This window comes from Pagrus major, chromosome 16, assembly GCF_040436345.1.
Source record: "Pagrus major chromosome 16, Pma_NU_1.0".
Classification (NCBI taxonomy): Eukaryota; Metazoa; Chordata; class Actinopteri; order Spariformes; family Sparidae; genus Pagrus; species Pagrus major.
Genome location: NC_133230.1, coordinates 735,317 through 763,240, shown reverse-complemented (window position 1 = coordinate 763,240; position 27,924 = coordinate 735,317). Strand labels below are relative to the sequence as shown.

Sequence of the window (27,924 nt, the reverse complement as noted above, 5' to 3'; positions counted from 1 at the left end):
AGTCAAATTCAATCAAGTTCATCTGGAACTGTTGTCATAGCAACGAGTGCAGCCGATCAGGATGGAGACGAATCACTGTGAACAGTCAATCACAGTCAGATACAGATGATTGATAATGAATATGTGGATTAATTTAGCAGGAAAACAGCCTGATTTAAAGACCAGGACCTGATTATATGAATTATTACATTATTATTACATCCAACAGATCATTGATGTCTACCTGCACCAGTTAAACTAATTAACACAGAGCTAATGTGCTAATATGCTGCGTTCACTGTCACTCATGCAGCAGGTGTAAATGTGTTGTTGGTGTTTATGAACCGCTGGCTGCTCCTGTTCAATCACTTCAGAATACAACACATCAGTTTATTTCTCTATTCTATTGTTTTATTTCCTGTTCCCCTCATGGAGCTTATTGATCAAACCTTTGTCTGTAGTGATGAAGAGAGACAGATGATGTGTTGATCCAGTTGAACTGGGTCATGAATCACATGATGTTTGTCAGTTTGTTGTATTAAAGTCAAACCTCATGTAGTTTTGTGTTAAAGCGCTCAGTGAACTACATCGTCTCATCAGCACCAGAACCAGCACCAACATGGAGCCAACTGGGCTCAGAAAAGCTCGTAAACAAGATGAACATCACAATAAATCTGCTCATAGTGACAACTGCAGTTCTGGTTCAGTTCTGTGAGCTGCTCATATACAGGAGCAGCTCTACAGTGTTGAAGTTAGAGACGATGTCACTAACACTGTCGGCTGTGTCGTCTTTATAATGATGTATTTTCACAGTCTGATGTAACATTAGTATTATTATTATAATGATTATATATATATACATATATATATACACATATATACATATATATGTGTATATGTGTATATATGTATTCTATTTTTTAAGATAATTGTGTTTTTTAAATATGAAATCTTAATCTGCACAGTAACTAAAGCTGTCACATAAATGTGCTGAAGATGAAGATGATGTGGAGCAGAAGTAGAAAGTGGTATTTACACTGTCCTTGAGTACAGTACTCGAGTAAATGTACTCAGCTATATTCCACCTCTGCAGCAGCAGAGCGAGTGTTGTGTTAATTAGACTCGGAGCAGATTCAGGATCTGTGGAGTATTTTTAGCTCATTAATCGTCAGTTCGCTGGTTTGAGGCTGTTAACAGTCTGTCTGCACCACAGACGGATAAAACGTCCGCCTCACTCCAGCTGGCAGCGGGCGACCGACATGTGGGAGGACTGTACCGGGGGGGGGGGGGTGGAGGGAGGGAGGGTGGAGGGAGGGAGGGAGGGAGGGAGGGAGGGTGGAGGGTGATGGAGCAGGTGGGACGGAAAGAGAAAGAATCAGGGTGGAAAATATGCTGATGGAGGAGGTTTGGTCTCAGAAGTTGAAGAGCACTGAAAAGTTCTGAAGCTGTAGGTTCAGCCAGCGGAGACACATTAACACTCTGTGTGAGCTCAGCCTCAGTCTCAGTCTCAGCCTCAGTCTCAGCCTCAGCCTCAGCCTCAGTCTCAGCCTCAGCTTCAGTCTCAGTCTCAGTCTCAGTCTCAGCCTCAGTCTCAGCCTCAGCCTCAGCCTCAGTCTCAGCCTCAGTCTCAGCCTCAGTCTCAGCCTCAGTCTCAGCCTCAGTCTCAGCCTCAGCTTCAGTCTCAGTCTCAGTCTCAGTCTCAGCCTCAGTCTCAGCCTCAGCCTCAGCCTCAGTCTCAGCCTCAGTCTCAGCCTCAGTCTCAGCCTCAGTCTCAGCCTCAGCCTCAGTCATAAGCTCAGCCTCAGTCTCAGCCTCAGCCTCAGCCTCAGTCTCAGCCTCAGTCTCAGTCTCAGCCTCAGTCTCAGCCTCAGTCTCAGCCTCAGCCTCAGCCTCAGCCTCAGCCTCAGTCTCAGCCTCAGCCTCTGTCTCGGCCTCAGTCTCAGCCTCAGCCTCAGCTTCAGCCTCAGCCTCAGCCTCAGCCTCAGCCTCAGTCTCAGCCTCAGCCTCAGTCTCAGTCTCAGCCTCAGCCTCAGCCTCAGTCTCAGCCTCAGCCTCAGCCTCAGCCTCAGCCTCAGTCTCAGCCTCAGCCTCAGCCTCAGCCTCAGCCTCAGTCTCAGTCTCAGTCTCAGCCTCAGCCTCAGCCTCAGCCTCAGCCTCAGTCTCAGTCTCAGCCTCAGCCTCAGCCTCAGTCTCAGCCTCAGCTTCAGTCTCAGCCTCAGCCTTAGTCTCAGCTTCAGCCTCAGTCTCAGCCTCAGCCTCAGCCTCAGCCTCAGTCTCAGCCTCATTGATAAGAAACGCTGACTTGAGGATCTATTTTAATCTTTGCCCACAAAAATGAATCAAATATGAGAAAGTTCATTATAGAAAATTCACTTGTAATGAATTACATGTGGCAGAACTCTGTCCGTTGATGAGCTGCAGTATGTGTGACTGATCGTCAGTGGCAGCTTCTTTTTAGGACAATTTGAAATGACGCATTAAGTCGACATATCAGTCTGTAACTGTTTATAACCTCCTATACATTATAACAGGCTGTCTAACAGTCGTGTTTACTACCTTACCACAGATTCACAGCGCCGCCCACCGGACACACCTCCACACAGCCTGGACTAAGAACATAAAAACACACTAAGATAAACTTGATGTTACAGAATCCCTCTGACAGTGAAATCTACTGAACTTTTTACTGAGGTAACCAAACGTTGCACTCAAACAAAACCAGGAAAATGAGGATTTAAACAAGTTTGACAGGTATTGTCAAGATAAATGTAAAATGATATATCAATAAATTTACCACATTACATTTAAATAGGTCTTTAAAATATGTAATCATCCATAACAGTCTGATATCTATAACAAATTATAAAACATAACGTTTGGGATATCTTTAACATTTGTAACGATCAATGAATGTCTCATTTTTCTAACTATATATAAAATCTTAACATTCGATAACATCTGTCCCAATCAATAACATCTGTCACAATCAATAACATCTGTCACAATTAGGGGTGTAACGGTACACACAAGTCACGGTTCGGTTCGTGCCTCGGTATGGGGGTCACGGTTCGGTACAACAGGGAAAAAAAAAAAAGACCAGCTTTTTTTCATTTATTTTGAACAGACACTAATTGACTGCAAAATAAAAAACCATCTCCGGTTATAAAAGTAAAAAATAAATAGAATAAAACATAAAACAAATGTATTGGGAGGGTTCTCATGATGCGCTGACGTGCGGGATGGGACACTGTAGCGGCTCAAGCACCTTTAATAAACACTTGAAGCGGGGCTCCTCTGCTACGGCATATGGGCGCATAGATGTTGATATGAAGCTATATGCCAGTTGCTTCTGTGATGTTTGTGGCCCTGTCAGTGTTAATGTCAAGAGGTGGCTTAAAAGCAGCGGGGATAAGTTGTTGCACCTCGCACCAGTGGCGGATGTGCCGGGGTGGTGCCGTCTTATGTGGGTTAGCATGTTTGAGGTGTTGCCAGCGACATACCGCACCTCCGTGAGACATCGTCGGGAGACAGTCTTTGTCCGGTCCTCCACTCGAGTGCCATCACCATTATATTGTACTGGGACGCCAAAGTGCTCCCAAACAGCTGATTTAAATGAAGCCGGCGTTTCCTCCAACTCCACACTTTCCATCACTTTCCTTCTGTCCTTTTTTGTACCTACTTCTTCTTCTTCTGTAATGACTGTTCCCGTCAGCTTTTAGGCTCATTACCGCCACCTGTAGTAAAGTGAAGACTCCACTTTTTTTTAAACTCACTCAGACGTATTCGTCGTATGACTGCATGCACCGAACCGTGACGCCCGTACCGTGACGGGTCGGGACGAATACAAATACCGTTACACCCCTAGTCACAATCAATAACGTCTGTCCCAATCAATAACATCTGTCCCAATCAATAACATCTGTCCCAATCAATAACATCTGTAAGATCTGAAACAGGTCCATCTTCAGAATTACACCCACGACGGTCTAAAACAAATAAAAGGTACAAAGTTTATTGTACTTACTGACAGCGGCCGGTCGTCTGGAGGTGGAGAAGACTTTGTGTGTGTGCGTGTGTGTCTGTGTGTGTGTGTGCGTGTGTCTGTGTGTGTGTGTGTTTGTGTGTCTGTGTGTGTGTGTCTGTGTGTGTCTGTGTGTGTGTGTGTGTGTGTCAGTCTTTCTAGGCGTTCCTTCAGTGTTTGTGTCAGTGTGAATTGTTTGCTCTAATATTCTCTGTCCTGAGTTGTTGCTGGTGTTTTAATGTGTTCCCTCTGCTTCCATTTATTTTAATAATTAATCAGCAAACAAAAAAAACAAAAGTAAAAGAAATCCTTGTTAATTTTCTATATGAGGACAAAGAGAAGAGAGAGGAGAGACAGATGGAGAGAAGACAGGATGATGAGGATCATGATGATGATGATGGAGGAGAGGAAGGGACGGAGCAGGTGGAAGGGATGGATGGAAAACTGACCAACAGATGCTGATGGAGGACAAATCTGGACACACACACACACACAGAGGAGTTAATCTGCAGCAGGCTGATACAGTCTGGCATCGATTCAGTTTCCATCTAAACTAAAGACTCTCGTTAGCTACACCCACTCCTACACACACACACGCACACGCACACAAACACTGTTGCTGCCACAGTGCCTCTGAGCCAGGCACTGGCCCCCAACTGCTCCGTACAACAACAAATTAAAAATGGTAAAAATCGACCTCCTCTCATCATCTTCATCTCCTCTCTGATCTCTCCAGTCTAAACTGATCAGTCCAAACTGATCTGTAACAATCTGTCCCGCCCCCTCTGTGCAGGTTCGTTGGACCAAGACGGCGGGCGGAGCCTCGGACCGTCAGGGCGACTCCACTCTGCTCAACGAAACTCTGAAGATCGAAAACATCAACCGTCACCAGGGGGGGCGCTACTACTGCAAGGCTGAGAACGGACTGGGATCCCCCGCCATCCGCTCCATACGAGTCGACGTCTACTGTAAGAACACACACACACACACACACACACACACACACACACACACACACACAGAGCTACAAGCAGCAACTGGTTAGCTTAGCTTAGCATAACCACTGTAAACAGGAGCATGTTTTAGTTTCTTGGAGGAAGTGAAGCTCCAGGACTGTGTGGATTACAGAGCTGTCAGTCACGTCCTGCTGTTGTTCCAGCTGATGGTGACCTACATGTCTCCTCATCACATGTGACAAACATGTTGTGTTGTTGTGTGCGTGACTGATTGTTGTTGACCTACATGTGTGGAGATGATTGCAGCAGTGAGCTCTGCAGGCTGCTGAAGAAAAACATGCCGCTGTTTGTTTCTGTCTACGTCTGCTCACCTTCATGTTTATTGATGCGACTGGGATGAACAAACTCCCAGTTATCCCAGTAAAGAAACGTCTTCGGGGTGTTTTGAAACAGCTCCGTCCCTCATGTGCGACAGTCACCTGAAAAGTTTCCTCCAAACTGACAAAAAACAGTGTGTACCAGCTGTGAGCGTTGTTGTGTAACAGCCAGAATATCCTGCAGGATGCTTCTGACTGGGATTACAGGGAATTAAGTGGTACCTGAACGCACCACGGCTGAGTGCTTCCTTCAGGGCACGCAGGCTTTTACACAAACTGCAGGAGAAAAGAGGATAAATCATTAACCTGACCTGCAGCCCGTACAGCAGGGCTCGCAGTGCACGATGGGAGTCCCCAGCAGGTGGGAGCAGATTGTTTTGGCCTGTGTTTACGTGCAGCGCCTGTTTTTAGGCCCTGATAGTTTGTCATCACTGTGTGAAATGAATTAGCCATTAGCATCTCCGCTGGTGGCTGCTCCATAACTGGACTCATTAACACGGCAGGGCCTGATTGGTCGGCTGCTGTCAGCTGATCGGGGAGCTCACGGTGTTTCCAGCCAACTAAAAAGCCTCTGGCCCCGCAGTAATTACCCCCACCACAGGAAACTGACCCCACTGTTTGCAAAATACGAAAATCGATAAATTCAGATGCTGCAGGAGGAAACAAACTTCAGCTGTTGTTGTTGTTTCCCAGAGCTCAGACAGGAAGTAAAGAGCTGTTTGTATCTGTGGCTCAGGAGGCAGGAAATGACACAAACTTATCTTTCTTTCTTTTTCCTCCACCTCCTCCTCCTCAGACCTGGACGACCCGGTGATAACGGTGCATCAGAGTGTTGGCGAGGCGAAGGAGCAGTTCTACTTTGAGAGGACGGTGTTTCTTCGCTGCGTCGCCAACTCCAACCCACCTGTTCACTACACCTGGAGGAGAGGCCGGGAGGCGCTGTCTCAAGGCTCCGACTCCGGGGTGGAGATCTACGAGCCGTTTTTCACACAGGTGAACAAACACACCTTCTGGTTTTATTAGTTTTTAATTATTTATCAGCATCATTGACTCAAATCCGTAGTGAAACATTTTTGGTTCTGCTGTTAGGACTAGGAATAAACCTTTCAAGGTTCAAGGTGATTTATTTGTCATTATACAACACAGGGTTGTATAACAAAATGTTTGGTAATATACAGTTATCTATACATATATTTACATTAACAGGAAATAATTCTGTAGAGCATGTGAGCACCAAGCATCAAAGATGTAAACACAGAGTCCACCTCTCCTCGTCCTGCTGTAGTCCTGCGGCTCAGAACACGGTCCACCCATCGAGTGCAACAGCTTGATCTTAGGTTTGGTGGAGACAGGTCTGTGTAAAGACGTGGTGGAGACAGGTCTCTGTAAAGACGTGGTGGAGACAGGTCTCTGTAAAGACGTGGTGGAGACAGGTCTGTGTAAAGACGTGATGGAGACAGGTCTGTGTAAAGACGTGATGGAGACAGGTCTGTGTAAAGACGTGGTGGAGACAGGTCTGTGTAAAGACGTGGTGGGGACAGGTCTGTGTAAAGACGTGGTGGAGACAGGTCTGTGTAAAGACGTGGTGGAGACAGGTCTGTGTAATGGGTTAGGGTTACTGTGAAAATACATTACCCTACCCATGATGGATGATTATCTGTATATAAACATATTGAGGAGACAGGAGGTTGTGTTGTGTAATCAGAAGACATTTCTTCTCTCCAGTTTGTTTTTCAAAGTCATTTTTTCACCTGTCATCTCATCGCTCATGAGATTTGAGCTGTTTTTACATTTTGGCTTCATATTTTTTCACATCTAACTCGAGTAACTTTGTTGTTTTTATACTTGCTCATAAAGCCGAAACACAATGTGAAGCTTTTTAACTCTAAAATAATGTGACTGTCAGGAAGACAGAAACTCTTGTTCTTTGTGTCTGAGACAAACAGTGACGTCTCTCCCAGGAGTCGTCCTCCTCCTGCTGAAGTGTTGACGCTCCATCAGTCTTTTTAGTCTCAGTTTGTCTCTCAGTGTGAGTCCTCTGGGACCTGGAGGGATTGATTTACAGGAGGTGGTCCGTCAGCTGTCGCCAAAAATACTTAAAAGTTTGATTTCTGTCCAACTTTTGCATGGACATGGTTTTTGTCCAAACCTCGACAGATTTAATTCTATTTTCTGTTTTTATTTGTTTATAAATTTCATCAATCATATAATCTTTTAATTCTTTGAAATAAATCCACATCTTTTAGTGACATTTAAAGTTTCATGAACCAGGTGAGACAGAAGAGGAGCAGTGAGAAGATTATAGTTTTACTTTTCTGTCACTTTTAAACATTTTCTACAAACCAAAAGGAAAAAACAAAAAGATTTGATCTTATCCAGATAAGACAACGTCCTCATTTGACGGTGGTCGTTTATATTTTCCTTCCTGCAGTGGTGAAATGTAACTAAGTACGTTTACTTAAATGCTGTTCTGAAGCAGAGATATAAGTAGAGCTGTGACTTCTGGAGAAACTTGAGTTCAGGATGAAAGTTAAACGTTGTCTCTCAGTATAAAGTCCTCCTGCCTCCTCTCTCTGTTGCTCTTCTGTAAATTTTAATCTTCATCGTCGATCCTCCGTCACCGAGTTCAACAGTTTGAAATCATTTAAGCCGTGCTCCTCCTGTGGATTAAAAATCTCTGCAGATGGAGATTCCAGATTTTGGCCGAGGTTTAGATTTAATTTGGGAGCAGAGGGAAGCCGGCCAATCAGGCGGCCAGTTAGCGGGCCGTGTAATGCCGTGGCAGAGATAACATTCACGGCAGATTTGAACGCTGTCGACTGTAATGCCTTCAGCGCCGAGCTCGAGAACTCGTTAACCCCTCCCCCCTCGCTCCTCGTAGGCACTAATGAGGAACTTATCTCCTCCTCCTCCTCCTCATCAGCCAAAAAATTGGCCGCCATCTTTGCACAAACATCCCATTTAAATGTCATCTAATCTCATCTCATCTGTCCGTGAGGCGGAAGGCAGCGGCGAGGCTGCCAGAGGAGATCAGAGAGATTTGGCAGTAAGGTGGAGACGTGAGGAGGAGGAGGAGGAGGAGAGGAGGAGGAGGAGGAGGAGAGGAGGAGGAGAGGAGGAGGAGGGAGGAGAGGTGGAGAGGAGGAGGAGGAAGAGGAGAGGAGGAGCTAATTGAGACAGAATCATTGTTTTATGTAATTTCCAGGTGCAGGAGTAAATTTCACTTTTTCAATTCCGCTCGATGCCTCATTAAAGAAAAGACTTTAATTCATGGTACAATTTGTATTCACACTCCGAAAATAGGTTTTTAATTACATGTAAATGTTCCATCTAATTTTATTCTACCTGTCTCCACCACGTCTTTACAGACCTGTCTCCACCACGTCTTTACAGACCTGTCTCCACCACGTCTTTACGCAGACCTGTCTCCACCACGTCTTCACAGAGACCTGTCTCCACCACGTCTTTACAGACCTGTCTCCACCACGTCTTTACAGACCTGTCTCCACCACGTCTTTACGCAGACCTATCTCCACCACGTCTTCACAGAGACCTGTCTCCACCACGTCTTCACAGAGACCTGTCTCCACCACGTCTTTACGCAGACCTGTCTCCACCACGTCTTTACAGACCTGTCTCCACCACGTCTTTACAGAGACCCGTCTCCACCACGTCTTTACGGAGACCTGTCTCCACCACGTCTTTACGCAGACCTGTCTCCACCACGTCTTTACAGACCTGTCTCCACCACGTCTTTACAGACCTGTCTCCACCACGTCTTTACGCAGACCTGTCTCCACCACGTCTTTACGCAGACCTGTCTCCACCACGTCTTTACAGACCTGTCTCCACCACGTCTTTACAGACCTGTCTCCACCACGTCTTTACGCAGACCTGTCTCCACCACGTCTTTACAGACCTGTCTCCACCACGTCTTTACAGACCTGTCTCCACCACGTCTTTACGCAGACCTGTCTCCACCACGTCTTTACGCAGACCTGTCTCCACCACGTCTTTACGCAGACCTGTCTCCACCACGTCTTTACAGACCTGTCTCCACCACGTCTTTACAGACCTGTCTCCACCACGTCTTTACGCAGACCTGTCTCCACCACGTCTTTACGCAGACCTGTCTCCACCACGTCTTTACACAGACCTGTCTCCACCACGTCTTTACACAGACCTGTCTCCACCACGTCTTTACAGACCTGTCTCCACCACGTCTTTACGCAGACCTGTCTCCACCACATCTTTACGCAGACCTGTCTCCACCACGTCTTTACGCAGACCTGTCTCCACCACGTCTTTACAGACCTGTCTCCACCACGTCTTTACAGACCACCTGTCGTTGCACTCGACTGGTGGACCGTGTTCTGAGCTGACAGTGCAGGACTTCAGGATGAGGAGAGCTGGATTCTGTGTTTACAACATCGATGCTTGGTGTTCACACTCAGTCAAAGTTGATGTCAAACTTTTGATATGAAGATGTCGACCACAGTATCGTCACCATGTTGTTGCTGCTGTTTACATTTCCTCTGACGCAGATTCAAAGGATGTTTATGTATATTTGTATATAAATAACTGTATATGTTCTGTAATTTGTGTATCATGAAGAAACATGAACCTTCATTTCATTATGTGTTGTTGTTGTGTAATGATGAATACGTTACTTTGTAAAACATGTATGTATTGCAGTTTGCCAACACATTAACAGATACGATCTGTTGGTGATGAGACAACATCAGCTGATGGTATTGACATGCTGCTGAGAGTTGTTAGTTTGGAAAGTCGATGTTGTTTGTGTCCCAGTTAGACTGATGATAATCTGAGCCCGAGGCGAAGGAGAAGAAATCTCCTCACAAACTTTAAACAGAGGAAAGATTTTTATTTTTAATCTTCAACACATTCTGTCCATCTGTGACAGAGATACAGCCTTCAAAGAGGCCGAGTCTCAGATTTAAACCATCGATGTGACGGCTAGAGGCTACTCACAGTGTGTGTGTGTGTGTGCGTGTGTGTTTCAGGGTGAGACGAAGATCTTGAAGCTGAAGAATCTTCGTCCTCAGGATTACGCCGAATACACCTGCATCGCCTCCGTCAGGAACGTCTGCGGCATCGGAGACAAGAGTGCCCACTTCCATCTGAACAACAGGACAGGTAACACACAGGACAGGTAACACACAGGACACGTAGCACACAGGACAGGTAGCACACAGGACAGGTAACACACTGGACAGGTAGCACACAGGACAGGTAACACACAGGACAGGTAACACACAGGACACGTAGCACACAGGACAGGTAGCACACAGGACAGGTAACACACTGGACAGGTAGCACACAGGACAGGTAACACACAGGACAGGTAGCACACAGGACAGGTAGCACACAGGACAGGTAGCACACAGGACAGGTAGCACACAGGACAGGTAACACACAGGACAGGTAGCACACAGGACAGGTAGCACCCTGGACAGGTAGCACACAGACTCACACAGTCTAACTTCAACCTTAACACCGAGTCTGAGCTCTGACATTTAGAGTCTGTCCCAGAAGGGGGTGAGTCCTGATTGCGTGAGTGTGTTTGCTGTCTGGTCACTTCAGTGTTTAAGTTTATTTAAGTCAGGTTCTGCTGCTCTGGTCCAGCTGGCTGCTGTGGCCGGTGATGGACAGTAACTGAGTTCATCTCCTGCTGGCTCTGTTTGCTGCAACATCACTTTTGTTTCTGTCATTATTTATATCTCAGTTTGTGATTAATTTTATCATCAACAGTTTTCGTTTGTTCTCGCACCATTTTGAACTTCAATCACTTTCAGGCCCGTTTCATCATAGGCTTGTTTTTATTTAGCAGAAAAGCCCGTCAGGTTCACTGTCTGTGTTTTATTTGACACCGGGACATCAGAGCGAGGTAGGTAGGTACAGTGAATATTATCACTGAGGCCAGAGAAGAGAAAGAGAAAGAGCGTCTTTCTGAGAAGTTAAGAGCTTTTCAACTCGAAGCGTTTGTAAAAACGATGCTGGGCGCTGCAGCTTCTCTGTGAGCGCCACCTGCTGCTGCAGACACTCGCTCCTCGCTGGGAACAATTTTAAAAAAGACGCTGGCGCTAAAAAATAAACGCTTTGTGGACACTTAAAGGTGCAATATCCAATATTTTCTGTTTAAAACATTCAAAACCTAAAATCAGCAAGAGAATGTGAAGAAACAACAGCAGAGATATCTAATGACGTTAGCATGCTAACCAGCTAGCCTCCTACCACTTTGTACCTTTAAAAAGTGATAGTCCGATGAAAACAACACCAACACTCCCCGGTGCTACAAGCTCCAAGTCTGCTAACTAGAGTCCACTCATACGAGCAGCTAAAGGCAGCTACAGTTAGCAGCAGTTAGCAGTGATCCCAGTGATACGCTGCCGCCTGTGAGCTGACAGTGTTAATTGAGAGGTGTCAGTTTGATTGTATCGTCTCCATCAGCGTTTTCTCCTCCTGGCAGTTACTCTTTAATAAAGAGCTCAGTACGAAACATTCTCCCTCTGTGTTGTATTGGACCCTGTCTGTACCTGTGCGTGTACAGTTGGATGAATGTAAATCATAAATAAATCATTTTCCTCTCCGAGCTCAGACCGCAGCTCTCTGACCTGTACAGTAGATCCTGCCGCTCCGCCCCAGGGGCTGATGGGATTTACATGATGTCAGCTTAACAGAGGTCGACTCAGCTATTTTTATCCCCCTCATTATTATTTCTGCATTTAGCTGCTTTTCTGCAGCTGGTGGAGGCAGCGAGTCGCTCTGCAGCTTTTATTTCCCTCTGATGTGAATCTGAGGACAGGAAGCTTTTATACTGCAGCACTATGGATTATTCACACATGACGAGGTATTTTAAAACCTTTTAAAATGTAAAAAATGTATAGATGAGCCCACGATCCTCCTGAACATGAGACTGAGAGACTTCCAGACACTAAAGTTTTAATCTCTCCCTCCGAAAACTCAAATAAATAAGAATGAATCAGTCATAATTTAATGTAAATATTGCAGAGCATTAAATGTAAAGAGGATTAGAGAGACAGTAGATAATCCCTTTGGACTTCATCGATCAAACAATCAGCAACAATTTTGATGTTTGATCAAACAGACTCCATGTTTCTACTCAAAGACACAAAGAAGTTCATGAAGAACTTTTGCTGATGCGACATCATTCGTATTAACAAGAATAAATAATTAAACAACTGCCTTCAACAGCAGAAACCTGGAGCAGAACCGGACTCGTGGTGGGCGACCGAATGAGCAGAATCAAAGTGACGGCTCAATAACAACAAGTCTTCTCCGTCTTCCTTCCCTCCAGCTCCGCCCTCCATTAAGCTCCTCCTGGACGACCCCCTGGTGGTGAACCCGGGGGAGGCGATCACTCTGGCCTGCGTGGCGTCGGGTGGAGACCCTCCTCCCACCCTGACGTGGACGAGGCCGGGAGGGGAGGAGATCCCAAGGAGGAGCGTCTTCAACGGCGGCACGCTGACCGTCCCCACCGTCACCGTGGAAGACGGCGGCGCCTACAGCTGCATGGCGTCCAACAACGTGGGCAATCCCGCCAAGAAGACCACCACCATCCTGGTCAGAGGTACGACACTGAGCTTCAGCTTTAACCTGGTGGGACCTGCTGACTGTCTCTGCTGTGTCTCTGCTGTCTCTGCTGTGTCTCTGGTTGTGTCTCTGCTGACTGTCTCTGCTGTGTCTCTGGTGACTGTCTCTGTTGTGTCTCTGCTGTGTCTCTGCTTGTGTCTCTGCTGACTGTCTCTGCTGTGTCTCTGGTTGTGTCTCTGCTGTGTCTCTGGTTGTGTCTCTGCTTGTGTCTCTGCTGACTGTCTCTGTTGTGTCTCTGCTGTGTCTCTGCTTGTGTCTCTGCTGACTGTCTCTGCTGTGTCTCTGCTTGTGTCACTGCTTGTGTCTCTGCTTGTGTCTCTGCTGACTGTCTCTGCTGTGTCTCTGGTTGTGTCTCTGCTGTGTCTCTGCTTGTGTCTCTGCTGACTGTCTCTGCTGTGTCTCTGGTTGTGTCTCTGCTGTGTCTCTGCTGTGTCTCTGGTTGTGTCTCTGCTGTGTCTCTGCTGTGTCTCTGGTTGTGTCTCTGCTGTGTCTCTGCTGACTGTCTCTGCTGTCTCTGCTTGTGTCTCTGCTGTGTCTCTGCTTGTGTCTCTGCTGTGTCTCTGCTTGTGTCTCTGCTTGTGTCACTGCTTGTGTCTCCGCTGTGTCTCTGCTGTGTCTCGACCCTTCCCTCCGGTCAGCTCGTAGAGCGTCCAGCGTGACTTCATGCTGTTTAAGCTTCATCATCAGAAGCAGCTCAGCTCAGTTTCTGTGTTATTAACATTAAAACAGCGTCTGTCCGCTGACACGCTGCTCAACCAGACTCCATTGTAAAAGCAGCTGTTTTAATGTCAGCCTTATTTGTTCACAGTAAAAACTAGTGCTGGGTGGTGTACCGGTTCACACCCAATACCGGTGTATATTTTCGTTATGATATGAATTTTTAATGTACCGCCATACCGGTGTATTTGATTACACAACGTTTGGAACGCTACGCTGTGACACTGTTTCAGACCGGACCCTTTTCAATGTTGCGCTGCTAAACACGCATGGTGCGACAGCGAGGCGTGGTGAGGGTAAAGAGTAGTGCTCTGGTGTTACGTTACAGTGAAGATGGATAGGATGGACATTAGCCTCATTCACACTGCCGTTTGCATGCGGGGATCCTGCGCCAATTCTCCGCATCCGCCTCTGTGTGAAAGTCTCAGATGTGGCGAGGGGGGAAATTTCCCTCCGCCTCTGATGCGGCTCTGGAGGTATCAGAGGTAGAGTCAGAGGTAGAGTCAGAGGTAGTATCAGAGGTAGAGTCAGAGGTAGAGTCAGAGGTAGTATCAGAGGTAGTATCAGAGGTAGTATCAGAGGTAGAGTCAGAGGTAGAGTCAGAGTCAGAGGTAGAGTCAGAGGTAGAGTCAGAGGTAGTATCAGAGGTAGTATCAGAGGTAGTATCAGAGGTAGTATCAGAGGTAGTATCAGAGGTAGAGTCAGAGGTAGAGTCAGAGGTAGTATCAGAGGTAGAGTCAGAGGTAGAGTCAGAGGTAGTATCAGAGGTAGTATCAGAGGTAGTATCAGAGGTAGAGTCAGAGGTAGAGTCAGAGTCAGAGGTAGAGTCAGAGGTAGAGTCAGAGGTAGAGTCAGAGGTAGTGTCAGAGGTAGTATCAGAGGTAGTATCAGAGGTAGAGTCAGAGGTAGAGTCAGAGGTAGTGTCAGAGGTAGTATCAGAGGTAGTATCAGAGGTAGAGTCAGAGGTAGAGTCAGAGGTAGAGTCAGAGGTAGTATCAGAGGTAGTATCAGAGGTAGAGTCAGAGGTAGTGTCAGAGGTAGTATCAGAGGTAGAGTCAGAGGTAGAGTCAGAGGTAGAGTCAGAGGTAGTATCAGAGGTAGTATCAGAGGTAGAGTCAGAGGTAGTATCAGAGGTAGAGTCAGAGGTAGTATCAGAGGTAGTATCAGAGGTAGAGTCAGAGGTAGTATCAGAGGTAGAGTCAGAGGTAGTATCAGAGGTAGAGTCAGAGGTAGTATCAGAGGTAGTATCAGAGGTAGTATCAGAGGTAGAGTCAGAGGTAGAGTCAGAGGTAGTATCAGAGGTAGTATCAGAGGTAGAGTCAGAGGTAGTATCAGAGGTAGAGTCAGAGGTAGTGTCAGAGGTAGAGTCAGAGGTAGAGTCAGAGGTAGTGTCAGAGGTAGTATCAGAGGTAGAGTCAGAGGTAGTATCAGAGGTAGAGTCAGTAGTGTCAGAGGTAGTGTCAGAGGTAGTATCAGAGGTAGAGTCAGTAGTGTCAGAGGTAGTGTCAGAGGTAGTGTCAGAGGTAGAGTCAGTAGTGTCAGAGGTAGTGTCAGAGGTAGTATCAGAGGTAGTGTCAGTAGTGTCAGAGGTAGTGTCAGGGGTAGTGTCAGTAGTGTCAGAGGTAGTGTCAGGGGTAGTGTCAGAGGTAGTGTCAGAGGTAGTATCAGAGGTAGTATCAGAGGTAGAGTCAGACGTAGAGTCAGAGGTAGAGTCAGAGGTAGTATCAGAGGTAGTATCAGAGGTAGTGTCAGAGGTAGTGTCAGGGGTAGTGTCAGAGGTAGAGTCAGAGGTAGAGTCAGAGGTAGTATCAGAGGTAGTATCAGAGGTAGTGTCAGTAGTGTCAGAGGTAGTGTCAGGGGTAGTGTCAGAGGTAGTGTCAGAGGTAGTATCAGAGGTAGTATCAGAGGTAGAGTCAGAGGTAGAGTCAGAGGTAGTATCAGAGGTAGTATCAGAGGTAGTATCAGAGGTAGAGTCAGAGGTAGTGTCAGAGGTAGTATCAGAGGTAGTGTCAGAGGTAGTATCAGAGGTAGTGTCGGAGGTAGTATCAGAGGTAGTATCAGAGGTAGAGTCAGAGGTAGAGTCAGAGGTAGAGTCAGAGGTAGTATCAGAGGTAGAGTCAGAGGTAGAGTCAGAGGTAGAGTCAGAGGTAGTATCAGAGGTAGTGTCAGAGGTAGTGTCAGAGGTAGAGTCAGAGGTAGTATCAGAGGTAGTATCAGAGGTAGTGTCAGAGGTAGAGTCAGAGGTAGAGTCAGAGGTAGTATCAGAGGTAGAGTCAGAGGTAGAGTCAGAGGTAGAGTCAGAGGTAGTATCAGAGGTAGTATCAGAGGTAGTATCAGAGGTAGTGTCAGAGGTAGAGTCAGAGGTAGAGTCAGAGGTAGAGTCAGAGGTAGAGTCAGAGGTAGTATCAGAGGTAGTATCAGAGGTAGAGTCAGAGGTAGAGTCAAAGGTAGAGTCAGAGGTAGAGTCAGAGGTAGAGTCAGAGGTAGTGTCAGAGGTAGAGTCAGAGGTAGAGTCAGAGGTAGTGTCAGAGGTAGTATCAGAGGTAGAGTCAGAGGTAGAGTCAGAGGTAGAGTCAGAGGTAGAGTCAGAGGTAGAGTCAGAGGTAGTGTCAGAGGTAGTATCAGAGGTAGAGTCAGAGGTAGTATCAGAGGTAGAGTCAGAGGTAGAGTCAGAGGTAGAGTCAGAGGTAGTATCAGAGGTAGAGTCAGAGGTAGTATCAGAGGTAGTGTCAGAGGTAGAGTCAGAGGTAGTGTCAGAGGTAGAGTCAGAGGTAGAGTCAGAGGTAGAGTCAGAGGTAGTATCAGAGGTAGAGTCAGAGGTAGAGTCAGAGGTAGTGTCAGAGGTAGTGTCAGAGGTAGTATCAGAGGTAGTATCAGAGGTAGAGTCAGAGGTAGTATCAGAGGTAGAGTCAGAGGTAGAGTCAGAGGTAGAGTCAGAGGTAGTATCAGAGGTAGTGTCAGAGGTAGTGTCAGAGGTAGTGTCAGAGGTAGTATCAGAGGTAGTATCAGAGGTAGTATCAGAGGTAGTGTCAGAGGTAGAGTCAGAGGTAGTATCAGAGGTAGTATCAGAGGTAGAGTCAGAGGTAGTGTCAGAGGTAGTATCAGAGGTAGAGTCAGAGGTAGAGTCAGAGGTAGAGTCAGAGGTAGAGTCAGAGGTAGTGTCAGAGGTAGAGTCAGAGGTAGAGTCAGAGGTAGTATCAGAGGTAGAGTCAGAGGTAGAGTCAGAGGTAGTGTCAGAGGTAGAGTCAGAGGTAGAGTCAGAGGTAGAGTCAGAGGTAGTATCAGAGGTAGTGTCAGAGGTAGAGTCAGAGGTAGAGTCAGAGGTAGAGTCAGAGGTAGTATCAGAGGTAGTGTCAGAGGTAGAGTCAGAGGTAGAGTCAGCGGTAGAGTCAGAGGTAGTGTCAGAGGTAGTATCAGAGGTAGAGTCAGTAATCGCAGTAATGGCGAACCGAACCAGTGTGAACGGATAAGCTGGCGGCGCGGAGCGAGGGCGTGTCGGTCTGATGGTGTTCACAGTCTGACAACTAAACAGATCCTTCACTCAACAAAATATAGAGAAATGTCCCACAAAGCAACGTTACAGCACCAAACAACAGTAACGTGGTAACTGTTCGTGTCTTTGGCAACTTATGTGAGGAAAAAAATACTGCAGTTATTTGTGGGGAAGTGTCTGTCCGACTGACTATTTCTGCCTGAAAAACAGCGTCTGTCCCCGGCAAAAAACTTTAACTCACCAACTGTTTGTCGCGGTGAAAAAGATCACCACGACGGTCAGCCCTCCCGACCGAGACTTCAGTGAACTTTCCCCCATAAACAGTCTGAACTTCGACTGCCTCACGCCTCGTCTCCCGTGTCTCACTGTGCAGCACTTGAACGCACCACAAAGACGACAGCGACGGCCAACCAGCTCTTAGTTCTGCACCTGTGAGAGAGGAAATAACTCTCCACACCAGCAGGTGGCGGTGGTCTGTATTCATCGTTCAAAAAGAGAAACCAGAAGACTTCAGGTATACAAACTGATGAAGCCGTGTTTTTTCACAGCGCTCTCTAATAAAGCGTTTTCTGTTTCTCTTCTCGTGCACTGACTCTGAGCTGAACAGCCAATCAGAGGGATTTCTCTCCGCCGCTGATTCAATGTGCTCAGTCGGCCACAAAGCCGCCTTGATGCTCAGATGATGTGAGCGCAGCAACAGATGCATGTTGCTCTTTATTTTGTGTTCAGTCACACGAGGATCGGGCTCCTCTGGGATTTGTTCGTCTACCTGTTGAAAGCTTCTCTCTCTCTGTCTGTAGACTCGTTCAGTGCTCAGGTGAGTCCTCTGCTGTAGTCGCTGCAGGTACAAAGGCACAGTCACATCTTTTCTTGTTGTTTTGAATGTACAAGCTGCAGCAGAATAGACCGGAGCAGCTCTGACACATCCACAACAAACCGAGCGTTTATCTGCGTCTGTGCAGCGGCGTTAAGCTCGCAGATTATTTCAGTCTTTATAAATCAAATCCTCATCCTCTCTGCTGCACGTCGTCGCTTCCTGCAGCGTCGTGATGAACATCATCAGCACTTTGTCAACATCTGATGACACGTCTGAGTCTGAGAGGATGAGAAGACAGTCAGCAGTTTGGTTTAATTTCTCTTTGTTCTGGTTTGTTTCTAAAGCCAGAAAACCACACGAGAAGACAGGAAGACGAGACGGACCGTTGGTCAGGCTGCTTCTCTGCAGACAAAGATGAAAAATATTAAAATATCGGTCTGTCTGAAGGCTTCTGACGCAACGAGACACTCGAGGACATTTTAAAACACAGTTATTACTTTCTGTTCCCTGAGGGTCTGGACACTTTCCCAGCATGCACTGGGTGGACAGGTCTTTGACATGAGAGCTGATGAAGCCAATCAGGAGGTTTAATTAAGACAATATGAGTTGTGTGGGGGTTAGGGTTAGCAGTATTTCAGACGCAGCCTGTAGCTGACTTTTAGCTAATGCTAGTAAAAATGCTAATATAACGTGGTTGACGACGGTGGAAGAAGCCTGTTTATCTCCAACCAGCTGATTAATTACCTGAAGAAGTCGATGAGGTCGTCGAGGCTGCCTGAAGGTTTCTTCATTAATGTCTCTAACTCTCCACTAACGAGCGCTCTGAGCTCTGAGATCACACACCAGATACAACGTGTCGGTCAGCAAGCCAGGCTAGCTGTTTCCATCTGCTTCCAGTCTTTATGCTAAGCTAGGCTAACTACAATTTGACTCCAGGCGTGAGAGTGAAAAATGTTGAACTATTCCTTTAATAATATTATGTCACTTCCTGTGTGTGTGTTTCCTTCGACTGTCCACTGTGCTTTATTCAGCAGCATGACTCACCTCTGTGTGTGTGTGTGTGTGTGTGTGTGTGTGTGTGTGCGTGTGTGTGTGTGAGAGAGAGAGCTGCTGACCCTGCAGCCTGTCAGCTCGACTTCCTCCTCCTTACTTATTTAACTCCCATCATGCACCTCTCTCTCTCTCTCTATAGTAGTCTCTCCACCAGGCAGCCAGTCCTCCCAGTCTGACACACACCACTGCTAATGGACACAGAGTGTGTGTGTGTGTGTGTGTGTGTGTGTGTGTGTGTGTGTGTGTTATGAAGAGGATGCATGTTATTCTAATGGACAGGGGAGGTGTACGAGTCCAGAGGAGGAGGAGGAGTTGGTGAAGGGTGAGAAGATGATGACGGAGGTGTAGAGGAGGTGATGAAGGATCATCGTTATCAGAGGGAGGAGCAGGAGGAGTGATAAAAGAGTGTGTGTGTGTGTGTGTGTGTGTGTGTGTGTGTGTGTGTGTGTGAGTCTTCGGCTCTTTAAATTACTTTCTCCATCTAATTTGAGTTGAGGCCTATAAGATTAGACTACGCTCAGATCAGATTAAAGTTAAATTAAAGGAACAGAAAAAAGTCAAATCCACTCATTAGCTCCTCCCCCACCAAAAAAAACAAACAAAAAAACCCTCAAAAACTCTGTTAAAACTTTACTGAATTAGCTGTTAGCACTTCCTGTTCGCAGTGAACCTGTGGTATACAGACGACCGTCACTGGATCACTGTGATACTGAAGAAAACTTAGGCTCTAAGGCAAGTTCTGCACGTGAGGAGCGACTTTTTTGAGGATTTCTAAGCAGATTCATGGAGTCATCATCTCCTCCTGATGATATAAAGTCAGGCTCAGCCATCATCTCCTCCTGATGATATAAAGTCAGGCTCAGTCATCATCTCCTGATGATATAAAGTCAGGCTCAGCCATCATCTCCTCCTGATGATATAAAGTCAGGCTCAGCCATCATCTCCTCCTGATGATATAAAGTCAGGCTCAGCCATCATCTCCTCCTGATGATATAAAGTCAAGCTCAGCCATCATCTCCTCCTGATGATATAAAGTCAGGCTCAGCCATCATCTCCTCCTGATGATATAAAGATGTCTCCATGCAGCTCGTCTGCTGTGATCACAGAGATCAACCTGATCTGAGGAGACCAGATTTAACTCTTTATTAACATGAAGTCTTCACTGGAGCTGCTCTGTTCACCTTTGATCTTAATAAGGTCAAGGTTTGTTTTGTGATAAACAGTGAAATACTCTCAGCCCTCAGAAGATTAGCTCATCACTGAAGAGAAGAAAATAGTAATAAGATGATGAAATATAAATGTCAAAACTATCTTCTTCTTCATCTTCATCATCTTCTGCTTTGTCCGGGGTCGGGTCGCGGTGGCAGCAGGCTCAGTAGGGAGCTCCAGACCTCCTTCTCCCCAGCGACACTTTCCAGCTCCTCCGGGAGGATCCCGAGGCGTTCCCAGGCCAGATGAGATATGTAATCTCTTCAGCGGGTTCTGGGTCTGCACCGGGGTCTCCTCCCAGTTGGACGTGCCCGGAAAACCTCCATGGGGAGGCGCCCAGGAGGCATCCTGATCAGATGCCCGAACCACCTCAACTGGCTCCTCTCGACGCGAAGGAGCAGCGGCTCTACTCCGAGCTCCCTCTGGATTTCTGAGCCCCTCATCCTATCCCTAAGGCTGAGCCCAGCCACCCTACGAAGGAAACTCATTTCAGCTGCTTGTATCCGCGATCTTGTTCTTTCGGTCACTACCCACAGCTCGTGGCCATAGGTGAGGGTTGGAACATAGATGGACCGGTAAATCCTCTTCACCACGACGGCCCGGTACAACGCCCGCAATACTGCAGACGCTGCACCAAGCCGTCTGTCCACCTCATGCTCCATTCTCCCATCACTCGTGAACAAGACCCCAAGATACTTAAACTCCTTTACTTGGGTCAGGAGCTCACTCCCCAACCGGAGGGGGCAATCCAACGTTTTCCGGCAGAGATCCATGGCCTCAGACACTCTCCTCACCATGGCTGTGCCTTGAGATCCTGTCCATGAATATCACAAACAGGGTCAGAGACAAGGGGCAGTGCTGGTGGAGTCCAACACCCACTGAAAACGTATTCGACTTTGTGCCGAGTATACGGACACAACTCTCACTTTGGTCGTACAAGGACCGGATAGCTCGTACCAACGGCCCCGGTACCCTATACTCCCTCAGTACCCCCCACAGTACTCCCTGGGGGACCCGGTCGTAGGCCTTCTCCAAGCCTACAAAACACATGAAGACTGGATGGGCAAACTCCCATGACCCCCCCAGCAAGCCTGCAAGGGTAAAGAGCTGATCCACTGTTCCACGGCCAGGGTGGAATCCGCATTGTTCCTCCTGAATCAGAGGTTCGACGATCGGACGGACCCTCCTTTCCAGCACCCTGGAATAAACTTTCCCAGGGAGGCTGAGCAGTGTGATACCCCGATAATTGGCACACACTCTCCGGTCCCCCTTTTTGAAAATGGGAACCACCACCCCGGTCTGCCACTCCAGAGGTACCGTCCCTGACCTCCACGCGACACTGAAAAGACGTGTCAGCCATGACAGCCCAACAATGTCCAGAGCCTTCAGCATCTCGGGCCGAATCTCATCCACCCCTGGCGCCTTGCCACTGGGGAGCTTCTTAACTACCTCAGTGACCTCTGCCAGGGATATGGACGAGTCTTCCCCCGAGTCTTCAGGCTCTGCCTCAGTTTCAGAGGACATGATAGCCGGGTTCAGGAGGTCCTCAAAGTGTTCCTTCCACCGCCCAACGATATCCCCAGTCCGGTTCAGCAGGTCCCCTCCCCGACTGAAAACAGCCTGGGCTGAGGCCCGCTTCCCTTTTCTGAGTCGCCGGATGGTTTGCCAGAACTTCCTTGAGGCTGACCGAAAGTCCTCACCAAACTCCTCCCACACCCGGGTTTTTGCTTCGGTGACCGCCGAAGCTGCAGCCCTCCTGGCCTCCCGGTACCAGTCTGCTGTTTCAGGAGACCCCTGGGCCAGGCAAGCCCAAAAGGCCTCCTTCTTCAGCTTGACGGCTTCCTTCACCACTGGTGTCCACCAGCGGGTCCTTCGGTTGCCGCCCCGACTGGCACCGATGACCGTCTGACCACAGCTCTTAGCGGCCGCCTCTACAATGGAGGCTCTGAACATGGTCCATTCGGATTCCATGTCCCCAGTCTCCCCCGGGATGAGCGAAAAGTTCTTCCGGAGGTGGGCGTTGAAGACCTGATGGACCGGGGCCTCCGCCAGACGTTCCCAGTTCACCCTCACTACTCGTTTGGGTTTCCCAGGTCTGTCCGGCAGCCTCCCCTGCCACCTGATCCAACTTACCACCAGGTGGTGATCAGTTGACAACTCCGCTCCTCTCTTCACCCGAGTGTCCAAGACATACGGCTGCAGGTCCGATGATACGACCACAAAGTCTATCATCAACCTTTGGCCTAAGGTGGCCTGGTACCAGGTATACTTATGAGCCACCCTATGCTCGAACATGGTGTTTGTTATGGCCAATACATGACTAGCACAGAAGTCCAATAACAAAACCCCCTTTGGGTTCAGATCGGGCAGGCCGTTCCTCCCAACCACCAGCCTCCAAGTTTCCCCATCATCACCCATGTGAGCGTTAAAGTCCCCCAGAAGAACTATGGAGTCCCCAGGTGGAGCCCCCTCCAGGACACCACCCAAGGACTCCAAGAAGGCGGGTTTTCTGAGCTGCTGTTCGGTGCTGTTCTGGAACCAAAACTCAAAACTAGTTTGGGATATTTTAGTGCTTCACTTGATTGTTTATTCCGTGACATCTGAATTTTTATTTTGTGTTTTGTGAATATTTTCCAACTTCCCTCACTAACTTTGAGTTGTGTATAAAGATTACATGATGTTATATATACATGTACCAGGGCTCCAGACATTTTATAACTCAGAGCACCTGTGTGACTTTCAAATGTGTAGAATATGTAGACTTTCAAATAATAACCGCATTATGTTTATACATCCATGACTGTAGCTATTGTTAGCTTGTTGGCTCAGCTAGCCATGCAGCCAAGGACGTCACATTAAACCTGGACACAGTGTTGGAGGTGTATCCCCATTTCTTCCTATAAAAGCTGCTCGGTGGCGTTTTGAAAGCAAAAAAGCTCATGAAAATACCCAGAGCTTCCATCGACTGAGCCAGCTAACTTCCTGTTTAGCACACGGCTAACTTTAATGGAGATGACATAAATAAATCCTACGGCTCTTCTCGACTTTCCAAATGTTATTGGATGATGGCTCAAGTTCTGACAGTGAAATGAGTCATGTCTCGGGAGTTTGACGCTTAAAACATGTATCCACTGTTTTACAGACGCTTCTTTCACAATGTTAGCTTATGGGAAAAAGTCTTTGTGAGCCGCAGTGCATCATGGGACGATGTAGCTACACAGTTGACCACTAAGAAAACTGACGCTCTTCCTGGAGGCTTGCGTGCAGCTGCCCGGACCACCAGGGGAGCGTTGGTGTTTACACCGGTAGCACAAAGGTTTTCAGCCTCGGGGCTAGCTGGTTAGCATGCTAACATCCTTATATCTCTTCAACACAATACATAAAACAGTCAACACTGTTATTTCTTCACATTCTGTTCATCATTTTAGTTAATTATTGAATATTTTGAAATAAAATTCTCCATTATTGCACTTTTAAATCAAACGTGCCAGTCGAGGCAGATGGCCACCGACCATGGAGTCCGGTTCTGCTCCAGGTTTCTCTCCACTGACACAAAGTTCTGCTCAGGAGGGAAATGTTGGTTCTGTGAATAAATGAATCAGGAGTTTGGTTTAGAGCTGCTCAGTTTGGAAAGTGTCATTAGATGAGTTGTTGTGAATTGGCACTGTACAAATAAAGATTGATTGATTGATTGATTGATTGATTGATTGATTGATTGATTGAGTGGTGTGATGCAGAGAAGACTCTGCTGGTGATAACATATTTAAACATTAGTAGGCAGCGTGTTGGTATCAGCTGTTACTGATGAAGCTGTTCACCTGTGGATTGATCCAACAGGTGAGACGTGTTGTCTCTGTTCTGATTTCAGTTGAGATCAAAAGGATTAAAAATGATCAGATTGTTTACTGAAGCAGATTATAAACAATATGTTCATGAGACGGGATGATGACAGATTCTCTGTAGTTCACAGGTGTGTGTGTGTGTGTGTGTGTGTGTGTGCGTGTGTGTGTGTGTGTGTGTGTGTGTGTGTGTGAGAGATCTCTCTGTACAGCAGGGTGTTATGGGTAACATGTTTTTTTCTCGAGCTTTCACCCTCATATAAAGACCGTATCTCGAGCTTTCACCCTCATATAAAGACCGTACTTTTATTAAAGTAGCACTGTGTGCTGACAGGACTGGAGCCGTGCCAGTGTGTGTGTGTGTGCGTGCGTGCGTGTGTGTGTGCGTGCGTGTGCACGTGACTTTTATGTGTGAGCAACTGCATCCACCTCTTGTTATGCAACGGACCTTTTACTGACGCAGTGAGAGACAAAAACACACACACACAAAGAGTCTCTCTCTCACACACACACACACACGCACACACACACACACAAAGAGTCTCTCTCTCACACACACACACACACGCACACACACACACAAAGAGTCTCTCACACACACACACACACTGTCACACACTGGGTTTTGTTCCGAGGCGTTCTTCCTTTAATCTTAATGAACAAGGACAATCAGCTGCTCGCCTCACGAACTGAAGCTATTTATATACACATACCCCCAACACACACACTCACACACACACACACACACACACACACACACACACACACACACACACACACACACACACACAGATCTGGGATTTGAACTCCGACCTCCTGGTCTGTTTGCAGTCGTCCACTCAGGATGATGATGACCTCACTGGTTGAACAGAATCAGATCTTTGTCCAGTGACTCTGAGAAGCTCCTACATCACACCTGAGTGACACCTGTGATGTGATGTCACTTCCTGCTCTGTATGACACAAACCCGTCCATCACCGAGACAAACAGACTCCATGTTTCTACTCAAAGACAGAAAGAAGTTCATGTTGAACATTTGCTGAATTCACAAGAAGGAACAAATAAGTCAGAATCAGTCAGAGACAGAGTTTCACACAGTTTATAAAGTGTCTCCAACTCAACAACTCACTAAACTGACACATTTGTTAAGGGAGTCTGGGGACAAAGAAGTCGCCTATACTGGTTACTGTTTAGTGTATCTGTAAAATGTGACATGTTTAGATCAATAAAATGTTTCTTCTTTCATAAATTGAGTGTAAATGGTGAAATCAGTGTGTTCAAACAGCTGCTACATGTTGGCAGGTCAGACCACTGATGGAATGTAACTAAGTACATTAACTTAAGTACAAAGTACTTGTGCTTCACTGGAGTATTTCCATTTTCTGTTACTTTATATTTACACTTCACCACATTTTGGAGGCAAATATCGTACTTTTCACTCCACTACATTTATTTGATTACTTGAGTATCTTTGCAGATTACATTCTGCATCAGAGCTGAATATTTGCATTATTTACTTTCACTTTTGATACTTAGGTACATTTAATATCAGATACTTTAAGTACTATTCATATAGGTGACTTACACTTTTACCAGAGTAATATTTTAACACCACATCTTTACTTTTACTCGAGTATAACTTGAGTACTTTACCACAGTGTAAGAAGCACTTCAGACACAATGTTTTGCGTTTAATGCTGAATTTACAAGAAGGCACCAATGATTTAGAGGTTTAAGTTTCTCCTCTCTCAACAGCTCCTAAAATCAGTCAATTTGTTAATGGAGTCTGGTGATGTTGTGGTCACCAGTTCAATGGTCGGATCAGTTGTTAGCGTGAGACGAGCTGAAACCAGGAGGTGGAAGCGGCAGCGGCAGCTCGTCGCTGTGGACGCTCTCAGGATTAAACTGAACAAATGGTTTCAGTCATAATTAAAGCTCATTTGGACGGATTAGTTTCTCCACAGCAGGACGGGTAATTGTGATAATGTAAAATATGAGAAGAGACCAAACTCTGCTGTCAGCCTCAACACGGATCTGCTGCAGGACTCAAACCAACAACACAAGATCAGCAACTGTGAACAACGTTGAACCTTTTTACAGTTTAAATTTAGCTCAAACTCCGAACTTTGTTTTATAAAGAGCCTGAATATGTCAGATGGTGGTCCACCACTGAGTCGGTTCTGCTCGAGGTTTCTGCTGTTAAAGGCAGTTTGGTTTAGAGCTGCTCAGTGTGGAAGGTGTCATGAGATGAGTTCTGTTGTGAACCGGCGCTGAACAAATAAAGACTGATTGATGTCAGACTGAATATTAGAGAGATGTGTTAAATGTGTCTCGGTCATCTGACTTCAGTGTCAACATTAACACAAATGTGTGCGTCTTTCTCCTGCAGGCCTTCGTAAAGGTCGTTTCTGGATCACGCCCGACCCGTACCACAACGACGACAACATCCAGATCGGCCGGGAGGTGAAGATCAGCTGCCAGGTGGAGGCCACGCCCCCCGAGGAGCTGCAGTTCAGCTGGCTGAAGAACGGCCGGCCGCTGAGGAGCTCGGAGCGGATGGTCATCACCCACACCGACACCGAGGTGTCGCCGGGAACCACCAACCTCGACATCATCGACCTCAAGTTCACCGACTTCGGCACTTACACATGCGTGGCCTCGCTGAGGAACGGAGGAAGCCCCGAGATCAGCATCGACGTCAACATCTCATCCACCACAGGTGAGTCAGGCTGGGGGCGGGGCTCTGACACACCTGAAGAAGTATCAGATATTTTACTTGTACTACAGTGTAAAAATACTGGCTTACAGGTGAAGTACAGCACACCTGCAGCAGCTCAGAGACGTTCACTCAGCCGACAGGAAGAGGTCTCACTCTCCTCAAACTTTCAGTGAAGTCTTTATTTCCTGTGAGCTCCTTCAGCCGGTGGCCATCAGAGTGAAGACACTTTAAACTGTGACGTGTTCTCCGTCTCTCCTCTGTGAACTGCTGTGAGGCTGCAGCAGCACCTGCACTTCTTCTTCTTCTTCTTCCTCTTCTTCTTCTTCTTCTTCTTCTTCTTCTTTTAAAAAGCCTGCAGCTCTTGAACTCTGTGACAAACCTCCTTCTGCAGAGAAGAGAAGCAGAACTTTTCCTTCAGATGGACGTCACACAGAGGAGCGTCTGCTGGCGGCGGCTGGCTTCCTGTTTGTTTGTGACCTTGGCAGATGAGAGGAGGAGGAGGGAGGGAGGAAGAGGAGGAGGGGAGGGAGGGAGGGAGGATGAAGAAGAGGAGGAAGGGTGGAGTATTTGAATGGAAGCGTCGCTGCAGTCGCCCGCTGACGGATGTTTCGTGTTAAAACAGAAGGTCGCGCTCGGGTCGCTGCTGCACTCCATCAGGAGAGTAATGTTAAAACAGCCTCCCTCCCTCCCTACCCTCCTCCTCCTCCTCCTCCTCTTCCTCCCTCCCTCCCCACCTCCTCCTCCTCTTCCTCCCTCCCTCCCCTCCTCCTCCTCCTCCTCCTCCTCCTCCTCCTCTTCCTCCCTCCCTCCCCTCCTCCTCCTCCTCCTCCTCCTCCTCCTCCAGCAGCTCTCTCAGTGTGTTTTAAATGAAGGACAAACTGAACGTCAGAGATGGAAGAAGAACAGTTTGACTTCCTCTCACCTCCTCCTTTATTTCCTCCACGTCGCTGCATCATCATCATTTTAGAGAGTGTTTGATGTTGACCTGTGACCTCTGACCTCTGACCTCTGATCTCTGACCTGTGGACAAAAACAAAATACTACAACTGAATGTTTTTAGACTCAAAGCTGGAACTTATTTTTGTGAAGTCGTGTTCACAGTGGAGATG

The 27,924-nt window shown here is 47.1% G+C and overlaps 1 protein-coding gene across 1 annotated transcript in view; it reads left to right on the top strand.

Annotated features, from left to right (window-relative positions):
* mdga2a (MAM domain containing glycosylphosphatidylinositol anchor 2a) overlaps window positions 1–27,924 on the top strand; it is a 52,853-nt gene that overhangs the window by 5,265 nt on the left and 19,664 nt on the right. Inside the window, exons 5-9 of the mRNA XM_073483047.1 lie at window positions 4,794–4,968; window positions 6,130–6,326; window positions 10,358–10,490; window positions 12,673–12,945; window positions 26,486–26,815. Of these exons, the coding sequence (XP_073339148.1) occupies window positions 4,794–4,968; window positions 6,130–6,326; window positions 10,358–10,490; window positions 12,673–12,945; window positions 26,486–26,815 (1,108 nt within the window). The remainder of the gene's footprint in view (window positions 1–4,793; window positions 4,969–6,129; window positions 6,327–10,357; window positions 10,491–12,672; window positions 12,946–26,485; window positions 26,816–27,924) is intronic.